The sequence below is a fragment of the Marmota marmota genome, unplaced genomic scaffold (assembly GCF_001458135.2).
Source record: "Marmota marmota marmota unplaced genomic scaffold, marMar, whole genome shotgun sequence".
Taxonomy (NCBI): Eukaryota; Metazoa; Chordata; class Mammalia; order Rodentia; family Sciuridae; genus Marmota; species Marmota marmota.
In genome coordinates, this window is record NW_026000142.1 from 7,984,852 (window position 1) to 7,996,907 (window position 12,056).

The window sequence follows — 12,056 nt, forward strand, 5'->3', positions numbered from 1 at the left end:
TTATGTGTCTTTTATCACTATAGGATCTTCACAAGCCCTAAGATAATTAAGTCAAAAAAGAACAAATATATTTTCATAATCAAATTTCCTGCACAACATTAAAGTTTAAGAGTGTTTACTTACCATACCAATCACTGCAGTCATAGGAGCTGAAGCCTGGGAGACATGCACATCCCCAATCCATACACTGCCCATTGCCACTGCATAAATTGGGACATTTTAATACCAAGAGAATGTCTTCAGTTGACTTGCCATATTCTTTTGTGTTATATTTCCCCTCTTCCAAAATCCTCTTTTCACATTCATTTTCTAGAAGGGCCACACCTGCTTCTGCCCAGCTAACATCATCTTTCAACAGAATGTCCTTAACACACATATCTACAACATGGTCTAGTCTTTTACCAAGAAAGTCAAAACAGAGCCTGCCTATGCTGGAATTGGCTAGAGTACGCTGACAGAGTTTCAGGCTGCTGTCCTGGGTAAGGCCAGAGGGTGTGGGCCACTGGGGGACAAACTCTTGGTGGATATCCTCAGTGTGGTCCTCAGGGAAAAAATAAGTAAACTGTTCCAGGTTGGTCTGGCTGAGACTTTGGAAAGCAAACAAAGGAGGAAACTCATTGAAATGTTGCCGTTTCCATCTGTTTTGTGGATTCCACCTCATTTGTTGTCTGTGGCGACCCTGGTCCTGCTTATGTTTCTCCTTGTCTGAATATTTTGGTGCATCTTGTTTTTCATTCCCAGGATATTGTAAATGTACGTCCCGTTTTGTGAGGTCTATGTACTTCTTTCCTTGCAGTAAGAAATTCAAATTATTTTCTTCTCTAGATGTATGCTTGTTTATCATCCCAACCAGAGCTTCTGAATTAATATATTCAGAGGTGACATCTAGTTCTGGTATCAAAGAAGAGAATCTGACATGTTTGAGGTCTTTGCAACCTGAAGCAATTTCTGGTTGAGGAACACCATCCAGATGATTAGAAAACGGGTACCTGGAGGCGGTATCCATTGAGCAGCTACAATAGGATAGTTTTGCAGGCAAAGTCTGAGAAATTGGCATCTTGTCAAACATGCTTCTCCCTGGTAAAATCCTTCCAGATTAAAAACATAAAACGAAAGTTATTTGAACCAGAACATTTTCCCCAGGAATGTGTTGCCAAAGCGAGAGACTCTTCACATTTAAGTCTAATATTAATACAATCACAAATGAAAATTAGTTTCTTACCTCCATTCATTAATAAAAGCAGCACAATTATTAAAATGTTGGTCAATTTTGATCCCATTTTTATCATGGAAATCATTTTCTGGGTTCTCATCAAAGGTTCCACAGAGTCCTAAAGTGTTTTTGTAATCTGAACTGGATGCCCTAATGGTTAAACTCATGCCCCATTCACTCAAGTCAGCACGAATAAATGCTCCAGAAGAAAATGAAATCTGAAACCAACACATAAACAGAAGATGTGAAAGCCATATTCAATACAGATTAAGAAAAAAGTGTTATTTAAGAAATAAGAAGCAAACTCAGGCACTTCTCCCATATAAACAGAATAAAATACTAGGGGACAAACTCCTGGTGGATATCCTCAGTGTGGTCCTCAGGGAAAAAATAAGTAAACTGTTCCAGGTTGGCCTTTTTGATTTTTTTCTCCAGGGGACAACTTCTTTTTTATTGCTTTATTTTAAAATAATAAATTTTTGCATTTTTTTCTGATTTAGAATTTGAACACTTACTGATTTTTATTGATATATATTATTTGTGACTTCTTTCCTTAAACAATTTAAACCAAAATATGATATATAATGAAAACAGTTATAAATCTTAAAGACAACATTTACCAAGTAATGATAATGTTTATTTACTTATATTTTTCCTTTTTTTTTTTTTTTTGGTGCTGGGGATTGAAACCAGGGACTTGTGACTGTTCTACCACTGAGCTATGACTTTGACCAACCAAGTTATGCTTCTGATAATAGTTATTTAATATGGAATTAGACTCACAAATAATTAATTTACACAGATTAATATAATTCGGAAGGAGTGGATATTCCTGTGGCCAATTAGCATTCTCTTGCCACAAGCTGGCAAATAGAAACCACATTAAAACCAAAGGTTGCCTGGGGGGTTGGCAATCAGAACAAGAGGTATTTATTGAATGACTAACAGCCTGTGTCATCTAACTGTGAGTACCTCTCTCTGTTACAGGAATAGCACCTGTCCCAGACCAGTCACTTGGATGTACATGAGGAAAAACTATCTCTTCTAAGAGTCAACAAAGGTATAACATCAGTGTTTACTTCTCTGATCCTTGTTCCCCTTTTAGTTTTTTTTAATCTAAAATGAGCTTTTCTTTTTACAAAACTAGAATGCGTTCATTACACAAAATGATTTCAAACACAAACAAAATTTATATTTCTACCCAAGTGGCAGAGGGAAGATGTTAATGGCTAATGCTAAGATCTTGGTGCAAATTCTTCAAAAGTCTTTTCTATATTTCATGAATGTCTTTGCCTGTCTGTAAGCATAGCCTACTCTATCATTTTCATGACTACAATGTGTTTTATTGTGTACATCATTGTAGAGTTTTAGTTAAACACTTTTTTTTTCTCTAGGAGCATTAATTTTAGTTTAAGATTTGTAAGAAACAAATTTATTAAGAATCATTCCTACTTCTGCAGCAACATGGGAGAAAGAACAGAAAAGAACAGGAGAGGGGGGACAGGTGGAGGCAGAGGGGTCCCCTCCTTCTCCAGATGCCCCTGTGACTGGAATTGGTATGGACAAGCCTGAAACAGTCTGCACATCTCCCTCCTGCAGCTGTTCCACATAAGTGAGATCCTGTGGGATCTGTCCCTTTTGGTTTTTGTCTGACTCAACTGTCCACTTTCATTGGAGCCACTTTGTTCCTGAATTCAGGGTGTGTTTTTTGGGACAGCCAATAGCAACATGGCATGCAACAGCATATTCATAGGCTACAAGCAGAAATCCACCTAGTCACCTGCTTTTGGTCTGTCCTGAATGTTGTCTTTGGTACAGGCTGCAGTCCCACCATGGGGCTGCTCAGGGCATGGCAGCTGGGAAGCAGAGAGAGCAAGGTGCCAAGGACAAAAATACTAAACCCCAAAGGAAGCTCCCAGTGACCTACACTTCCTCCAGCCACACCCTACCTGCCTATAGCTATCAAGTACAGTAGTCCTTTCAAATAATTAATCTATCAAATGGATTAATCCACGAATTAGGTAACAGTTCTGATAATCTAATCATTTAACCTCTGAATATTTCTGCATTTTCTTACACATAAGCTTTTGGGGGATACCATACCTTATATCCACAGCATAACAGCAGGTTATGGAGAATGATATTTTCTTGTTTAGAAATTAAAATATGTAGGGGGGTTCAATAGGTTTTTCAGTTAGAATCTAAAAATCTGTAATAATTTTTGGTTATTCAGCACCTTTTCATATTCACAATTAATGTATTCAATTCCTCTTTCAACTCTGAATGACTGATATTAAAAGGACGGCAGCACTTTACTTGGGTTGTGGTACTATGACAGAATGCTCTGTTCCCTAAGACACCACAGGGACATTATTAAACTTATGGGGCTCAGAGGTAGGGGGATTTCATCATAATTTCCCTGTGAGGTCCTTATGAGACTTCTCATTAGAAATCCAGGAACTCAGAGGTAGTGGGTTGATATATTCTCAAGTGATAAAGGACAACCAAGAGTCCTATGGCCAGCATACGTATCCTTCCCACAGAAGAAGAAATAAGGCGTTCCAAGATGCCTAGGTCCCTTCATGCTGCTATAACAAAATACTTTAAGCTGAGCAATTTATTAACAACAGAAATTGATTTATTGAATTTCTGGAGGCTGGAAAACTCAAGGTCAAGGTGCCAGGAGATTCAATGTGTGGAGAGAGCTGACTTTCTCCTTTGAAGATGTTCTTTTTTTTTGCTGTGTCTTCACATGGTAGAAGGGACAGAAGGTTGACTATTCCAAGCCTTTGTTGTTGTGGCACTGGTGATTGAACCTAGAGCCTCTCACATGATAGGGAAGTGCTTTACCACTGAGATGTATCCCCAGCCCCTTTTACTTTGAGACAGGGATAAGTTAAATTGCCTTAAACATGTGATCCTCCTGTTTCAGTATCCTGAGTAGCTAAGACTGCAGATGTACACCAGCACATCATGCCTAATAAATAGACTTCTGTGTGGATTTAGTGCTAGGGTTTTGTGCATACAGACAAGTCTTCTTATCTAAAGGTACACATCCCATCCATGAGGTTGGAGCTTCCTGGTCCTCTCAGTACTGTTGCAATGAAGTCCAAATTTCAACAGGAATTTTGGAAGGATACATACACTCAAACCACCATACCATTTAAATCAAAAGCCAAGGGACTTAGTCACCATGAGATGTGTCCTGTGTGAGAGGAATCCTTCGGATTCATTGGAAGTCCACTAGACAGGAACTCAGAGATTAAGGACTTGCATGGGCACCTGAGTGGCAGAGGGATGATGTTAATAGTCACTAGCTAGCAGGCACTCTCTGCTGCAGGTTATCCCCTGCCTGCAGCTGCAGCTGTGGCTCCCTGTGCTCCTGCTCATACATGAGTTATTAGCATAGAAAGATGCAAGATGTCATACTGGAGAAGCTTACTGGAGGCTTGGAAGCACAGGAAGTTTTGTGGAACTGTATTCAAAACCTGTCAGGTCCAAATATTTCCAGGGAGACAAATGGTTTTGATAGAATCAGGAGCAAACTTTTGCACAATAGCAAATACAGCTTGTGAGACATCAGATATGGAGTCTCTTGGAGACAGCTTTCCAGTCCCTGCAGCTGCCACAATGTAAAGTGACAAGCTGGATTTGTGGTTCCATGCACAGGGGCTGTGGAACCACCAGCTCCTCCAACTGCTGCCACCCGGGCTCCCAGTTGCCACCTTTGCCCTCATGGTTCACATGACCATCATGGTTCCCACTGCCTTCCTAGTTCACACCAAAAAACTGTGGTTCTGGTCACCCTCATGCTTCACATCATCCATGAGGTCTAGAGCTCCTTCAACAAATTGGCCTCCCTCTGCTTCTGCTGCTGCACCCTGCTTAGGTTCAGTGCTTCTTTCCATATACCCGCCAGCTGCAGGAGTTGGGTTTCCAGCAGTGATGCCAGAGTGCCAATACTGAATGCCACAGAATACATACTCCTGAACCCTCTCATTGATTACTGATTAATTGCAAGGTTTCCCTCTTAGCAGAAGAGATTGCAACCAATTTCCAGAAGCAAAATATTTGTAAAATAGTCTCTGAATATAGAGAAGTTCAGATTGTATTAATATATATGCCCTCCAGAAAGACTGTTTCTACCATCACTACTCTTGACAGTATTTTTTGTGAGATGTTTGATCAGCATTTTTTTATTTGATGACTAAAGTTCTTAACATTGTTATATCTCCGTTGGTTACTTGTACTTTTGGACATGTTAATGTTCTTTTTGAATTATCATTTTGTAATATTTGCTCAATAAAATGGTGAGTATACCTTAGAGATATATTTTTTATATAACTGATTGTATATAGCAAATATTTTCCCAAATTCTTTATTGGCATTTTGGTTTTTGATGATGGAATAAAAATATATAATGTTATCTTAAAAGTTATTGTTCTCTTCAATAAATATCATAAGAACATATTTACAAACACTTTTATTTAAATTTGAATTATAATTACCTGGAATTTATTTTATTGAAATATGAAAGGAAAATGAACACGACCTTAAGATACAAATTGTTAGCTCACAGACATGAAATATTATATTTAAAAAGTGTTAGTGAATATATATAATATTGAGAATGTTTCCTGATTTCTATTCTTTTCCACTTATCTACTAGCCCATTCCTAAAGCAGTAACATGTTCAATTCACTTGAAAAGTTGGTTAACTACTAAATATTTATTTTTAATTATGTCTGTAATCTAATATGCCATTTAATGGATACTGTAAAAATAGTTTTTATGAATAATGCACAAAATTGTGATACTGAAATGTTAAATAAGTCAATTTAAGTTTGACAGTGTTTCTAATCATCTTTACTTGTGTGTGGTAGGTGCAAAAACATTCATTTTGAGATCATAGTTAATCCAAATGCTATCTTCTTGATAGCATATCTTCTTGATAGCAAACCAATATTTAAAAATTATAGCTCCTGGGCTGGGGTTATAGCTCAGTGGCCGAGTACTCACCTCACATGCATGAGGCACTGGGTTCAATCCTCAGCACCACATACAAAAATAAATAAATAAAACAAAGACATTGTGTCCATCTACAACTAAAAAATAAAATAAAAATAAAAATATGATAGCTCCTAATTTAACAGAGATGTATAGTTTATTCAAAATGAGAAAAAGGGAAACTATTTTTAATACCACAAAATCATACATACTGTGACTTTTCGTCCTAAATAAGATTCACTTATCTTGATATTGCTGGATGCATCTTGGCTCTTTACAAATAAATATGGTCGTAATTCATGTAGCTGACCACTGCACATATCGAAAGTAACGACATCTCCTCCTTCTTTGGCCACAAACCCACAGTTACAGGACACAGGGTAGTGAAGGCTTCCGCAGTCCCATTGACGCACATGGACTTCAAAATCACGTGTTGTACTCTTATAAAGTACAAATGTTCCAGTCTTGAAATTATCATATACCCTATCATTAACAAAAGTGAACTGCATTAAGAGTTGGTTATAAAACATCACAATAGTATGTTATAAACTAACTTATTACATTTATTTACAGGCTTTCCATATTTTGATGTTAGAATGAGAAATCAAGATTTTCAGCACCTTTTTGGGTCATGAGCATTTGTTTGTATGCACTGAATGAAACACCTGCATCTCTCTCACTACTCTTTTCTTCCCTTTCATCACCCCAGAGAGGCTTTGCTCCTAGAGGAGGGAGGCCTTCCTAGTGGCATGCACTTGCTGTCTCTCTGGTCTTCAAGTATTTGTTCACATTACCATCAAAATGGCTTTCCATAACCAGTCTATTTTAATATAAATTACTAACCCTACTTCCAGCCTTCCCTTTCCACCTGATTTAGTTTTCTTCATGGCATGTCTCTTCCTCAGACACACGACATACTTTATTTCCTGATTGTGTTAATATCTCTTTTCCTCTGTTCAGAGGTCGGCTCTATGAGGGAATGATAATCTCTTGTTCACTGTCACATCCCCCAACACTTAGAACATGGCTTGTCACCAAGCTGCTGCACAATTAATCTTGTTGAATTAAGTCAGATTAAATACATCACCATTTCTTGATTTTTTTCCCACCAAAATTCTAAGATTTCAATTATAACCATAGAAGAAATTCTTGCATGAGAGATAAGTTCCAACAATTTCTCAATTCTTGCTCAGATCTGTGGAGTTATCATTTTTACTGAAGGATTCTACGTCTATTTTTCATATTGAATGACTTTACTGGAAATGATCACATTACAATTTTTAAAAATTAAAAGAAAAAATTACCATGCATCAGGATGAGAATTTTGAATCAACAATACAGTATTATTTTCCTTAAGGATATGATATCCCTCAGAATAGTATCACTGAGTTTAAATTTTGCTATGCAGATATTAATAGCAGTGTAACTTAGATTATTTGTTTTTGGTCATCTTGCTCAATTTACTTAAATTCTAGAGTTAAATATTCAGGCTTTTATGAAGTTGTAATTGTTTTTTCCGTGAGTATTTTCATTATAAATTAAAGCTGATTTGTTCTTTAAAAATTCTAGTGTGTTAGTTATTTTCCTAAAACTTAAAGATTATTTCATTATATATAAATTCAAAACAGTATATCACAATAAATATCACAGTAAACATCTCTGATGCAAATAATGAAATTATTAAAAACAAATACATGGCAAACAAAATGATAACTTGCATTTTTCATAAACTTCATTTCTACAAATTAAGGCTAACAACTATAACCATATATACATACACAATAGACTTAAGAAAAAAATTATACACAAATAAATTAGTATCTTCAAACAAATCAGTGATGGCAAAACATGACTTTCTTTTCTAATTTTCCAGTGAACAGGACTAAGAAATGATTGAACAGAATGGTGGTTAAAACAAAACAACAGTGAAACCAAAACAAACAACAACCATTAAAAGAAAAGACTTTTAGGAAATTACCTGCCATCAAAGGTAATTATATGTGGATCAGTAAACGAATAGCAGTAAGCTGTTGGGACATCCTTGACTCTGATCTTAAAAACAAAGATATTTTTGATAAATATTATTATTGGTATTCAGTGACAATTACTCATCACAACTGCAATGGATTTTTCATTAATTCTTGTCTTACATATTGAAAATGGAATAATTTAAAACTCATAATTATCAATAACTTTAAAATTAAAATTTACAAGATACAGTGATAAAATACACATATCATTTTAAGTTTAAATTATAAAGATTATTTTAAATTTGTCAACCTGGATGCTGTCTGGAATATAGCTGTTCCACAGGAAATCCTTATTCACTATAGGTTCTACAACAATGTTCGTAACTCTGTCTCCATCTTGTGAAAAATCTGAGACAGCGATGTAATACAGGGAAGCTTGGCCACAGGTGCCGTTGGCACAGGATGTTGTCTGGTGGAGGTCCACATTGCAGGAAGACAGTGCCAAGTTTACGCCAGGGTGTTCTTTACCTATTTAATAATAAAAAAAGTTGATAATTTTCCCAACAGTGTATACATATGAAACATTAAATAGAGTGATTACTCTTAAAGCATTTTCTCTTTCTTAAAAAAATATTTTTGAAATTTTCATCTAAGTTAAAACAAATTGGAAATACAGTGGAATGAATTTGACACAACTTTCCTATGTACATCTATGAATATGCCACAATGAATCTCCATATCATGTATAACCACAAGACTGGGATCCTAGTTAGAATAAGAAAAAAAAAGTTATTGAATCTACCTGATTTTTACAGATAATTGATAAACTTGAAAATATACATATATTTGTACATACATATACATTACTATTTATTTTCAACCAAGTTACCAATCCATATGCTCCCAGATAAAATTTAAAAGCAATAAATAACAAAGTAATGATAGAGATGAAGATATAAATAACTTTGATTTGATCAATATATTTTATTTACATGTTTTGAAGTACATGTATGTATACTTCAAGTATAAGTATATGTACAATGTACACTGTACATATGCAATTATTATGTGCTAAAAACTGTCTAACAAGATGTAAAAAAGCAATAAGCAAAAGTTGTCTTTCTTTTAAAAAAGTCATAATTATAGTACCAAGACACATAATTTGATTTCTTTTTCTATCTAACAACTGCACCCCATGTCCAGATTGTTCTATAATAAATTTTAGGGCATTTCTTCATGTCTCATACACTGGAGATTATAGTAATAGATTTAATTATTTATATAGGGTTCATCATCTTAAGAAATAGTAAAGTCAACACAAATGAAAAGCCAACCCCAGACCTGTAGTAAACTATCTCCCTTCGCCTCTCAAATGTGCCAATACATTCACAAACTCCCTCACCTAGGTAACAAAGAATGCAAAAAGATTTCTTTTTTATACTTTTATTTATTTATTTTTATGTGGTGCTGAAGATTGAACCCATTGCTTCAAATGTGCTAGACAAGCACTCTAACACTGAACTACAGCTTTAGCCCAAGAAACGAATTTAAAAAGGAAATGGTAGCAAAGAATAAAAAATTTGTATAACTAGACCAAAAAAAAAAAAGGATTTCCCCCTTAAAACTGGCAAAAACGTAGTATTTTTTATATACAATTAATGATTATAAAGTCCTTCTAGGATTGAAGGAGGAAGAAATAATTTAAAAACTCTTATCTTTTCTCCCACACAAATTATTCAGGAATGTAATTATAATGGTTAGGCACAGGTACACTGCATTGGAGTCAAAATTCAGGAAAAATTTCTTTTATGTGCTTTTCCTAGAAATATAAACTTTTCTCATACACATAAAAAAAATGGAAATACCCAAACTCTTAGCTGGCTTCCTAAGGTGAATATGGGGTATTTGGGACTTGAATACAATGACCAATGGTGGTCACTGCCAATAATCTCACCTGCCTAGTTTATGATATGAGAGGGCTGAACATCCTTCTCTTAAGCCTGAGAAAAAGCAACACTGTCTATGTAGAAATTCACTGAGACACCAACATATTCCCCATGAAAGTAGAGATTTAATAGAAATTCACTTAAATACCTAAGAAGAGGAATATCCAAAATGAAATCCAGAAATTTTCCACAAGGAGAAAGAGCGAGAAGACAGAAAAAGATACAAAGAGAAGGAGGGCAGGGAGAATTTTTAACAAAGGATAAGAGCACACAACTTCTAACATGTAGGAAATATATTTAAGGCTATCTTTACACTGGCAATGCCTGCTTTATTAAAAGACTTGAGAGCATGCAAATATATTTTAAGGTATTCTTATAAATGAAGGAAAATTGTCCAATACAATTTTGAAAAACAATAGTAGCATTGTATTCTTTCTATTTTGCCCATAAATTGTAGTAACATTTTCCTATTATGTATTCAAAAGGTAGCTTGAAGTAGAACTATGTCTACATGTCTGAGCAAAAGACCATTTTTCCATATTTCTAGGCTGTAATTAAAATATAATGTTGCTCATGGTGCTCCTGAAATCTGGGTTAGTAGCTGGGCATTAATCAAGCCTTTTTAACTGTCAAATATCTTAGGAAGACATCTCTTAATTTCTCTATCTCCTTACCCATATTTTTTCTTGGATGCACATTCTCATGAGATTGTCTCTGACCCCATTATACTGTGTGGCCTTTTTATCCTTTTGAACATGGACATTAAGACCTACAAAAATATGCATTGTACTTTTGTACTATAAAAGGTATGTATTATGGTTTAGATATTAGTTGTCTCCCAAAATCTCATGTGTGACAGTATAAGAAAGTTTAGAGGTAGAAGCCAGGCAAGGTGGCACATGCCTGTAATCCCAGCTGCTCAGGAGGCTGAGGGAGGAGAATTTCAAGTTGAAAGCCAGCCTCAGCATCTTGGTGAGACCCTAAGCAACCCTGATAGACCCTGTCTTAAAATATAAAATGAAAGGGGCTGGGGTTGTAGCTCAGTGGTAGAATGCCTGCTTCACACACATGAGGCACTGGGTTCGATCCTCAGCACCACATAAAAAGAAATAAATAAAGATTGTATCATCTACAATTTAAAAAAAATAAAAAATATATAAAATGAAAAAAAGGGTTGGAGATATAGCTCAGTATTTGAGCACTCCTGGGTTCAATCCCTGGTTTAAAAAAATAGAGGTGAAATAATTATGTTATGCTAGTTCTAACCTAATCAGTGCATTAATATCCTGAGAAAAGTCAATTGGGTGGTCACTGCAGGCAGGTAAGGTGTGGCTGAAGGAGGTGAGTCATTGGAGCATGCTTCTGAGGTAGACATTTATCCTAGGTGAGAGGAAGTCCCCTTCTTTCTGTTCTTGGTGGCCAGATCCTGACCTGCTTTCCTCTGCCTTGCCCTTCTGCCATGTTGTTCTGCCTATCTTGGGTCCAGAACAATGGGGCCAGCCACCTTTAGTAAGTGAGACCCCTGAAAACATGAGCCCCCCCCCAAACTTTTCCTCCTCTAAAATTGTTCTTGTCAGTCTTTCAGTTATAGCAGTGAAAAGCTGGCTAAAACAGCATGTGGTATGTAACAGAACTGTAATCTCTCTTATAGGTTAGGTCTATATATCTCTTACTTGATTTGATCAGAGACTTAAGGGGGAAGAGAACTCAATCGATCCAATCACTGTTCTTCATGGTTTCTCCTCTGATATTCCATCTTGTCAACACTATGAGTGGGTTTCCATTCTCTTTATATGGCTGTCACAGTGACGTACATGTGACCTTGCAATATGACATTTGCAGAATTAGCAATTTAAATGGAAGAATTTAAAGATCCACAAACTTATCTTACATTAAGAAGTGTGAAGCGTGTGTTATGAG

The 12,056-nt window shown here is 35.8% G+C and overlaps 1 protein-coding gene across 1 annotated transcript in view; it reads right to left on the reverse strand.

The window, feature by feature from the left end:
- Positions 1–12,056, reverse strand: part of Vwde (von Willebrand factor D and EGF domains) — a 69,928-nt gene that overhangs the window by 33,004 nt on the left and 24,868 nt on the right. Inside the window, exons 8-12 of the mRNA XM_048785999.1 lie at positions 8,501–8,718; positions 8,199–8,272; positions 6,433–6,703; positions 1,223–1,431; positions 124–1,088 (exon numbers count right to left, since the gene is read on the reverse strand). Coding sequence (XP_048641956.1) covers positions 124–1,088; positions 1,223–1,431; positions 6,433–6,703; positions 8,199–8,272; positions 8,501–8,718 — 1,737 coding nt within the window. The remainder of the gene's footprint in view (positions 1–123; positions 1,089–1,222; positions 1,432–6,432; positions 6,704–8,198; positions 8,273–8,500; positions 8,719–12,056) is intronic.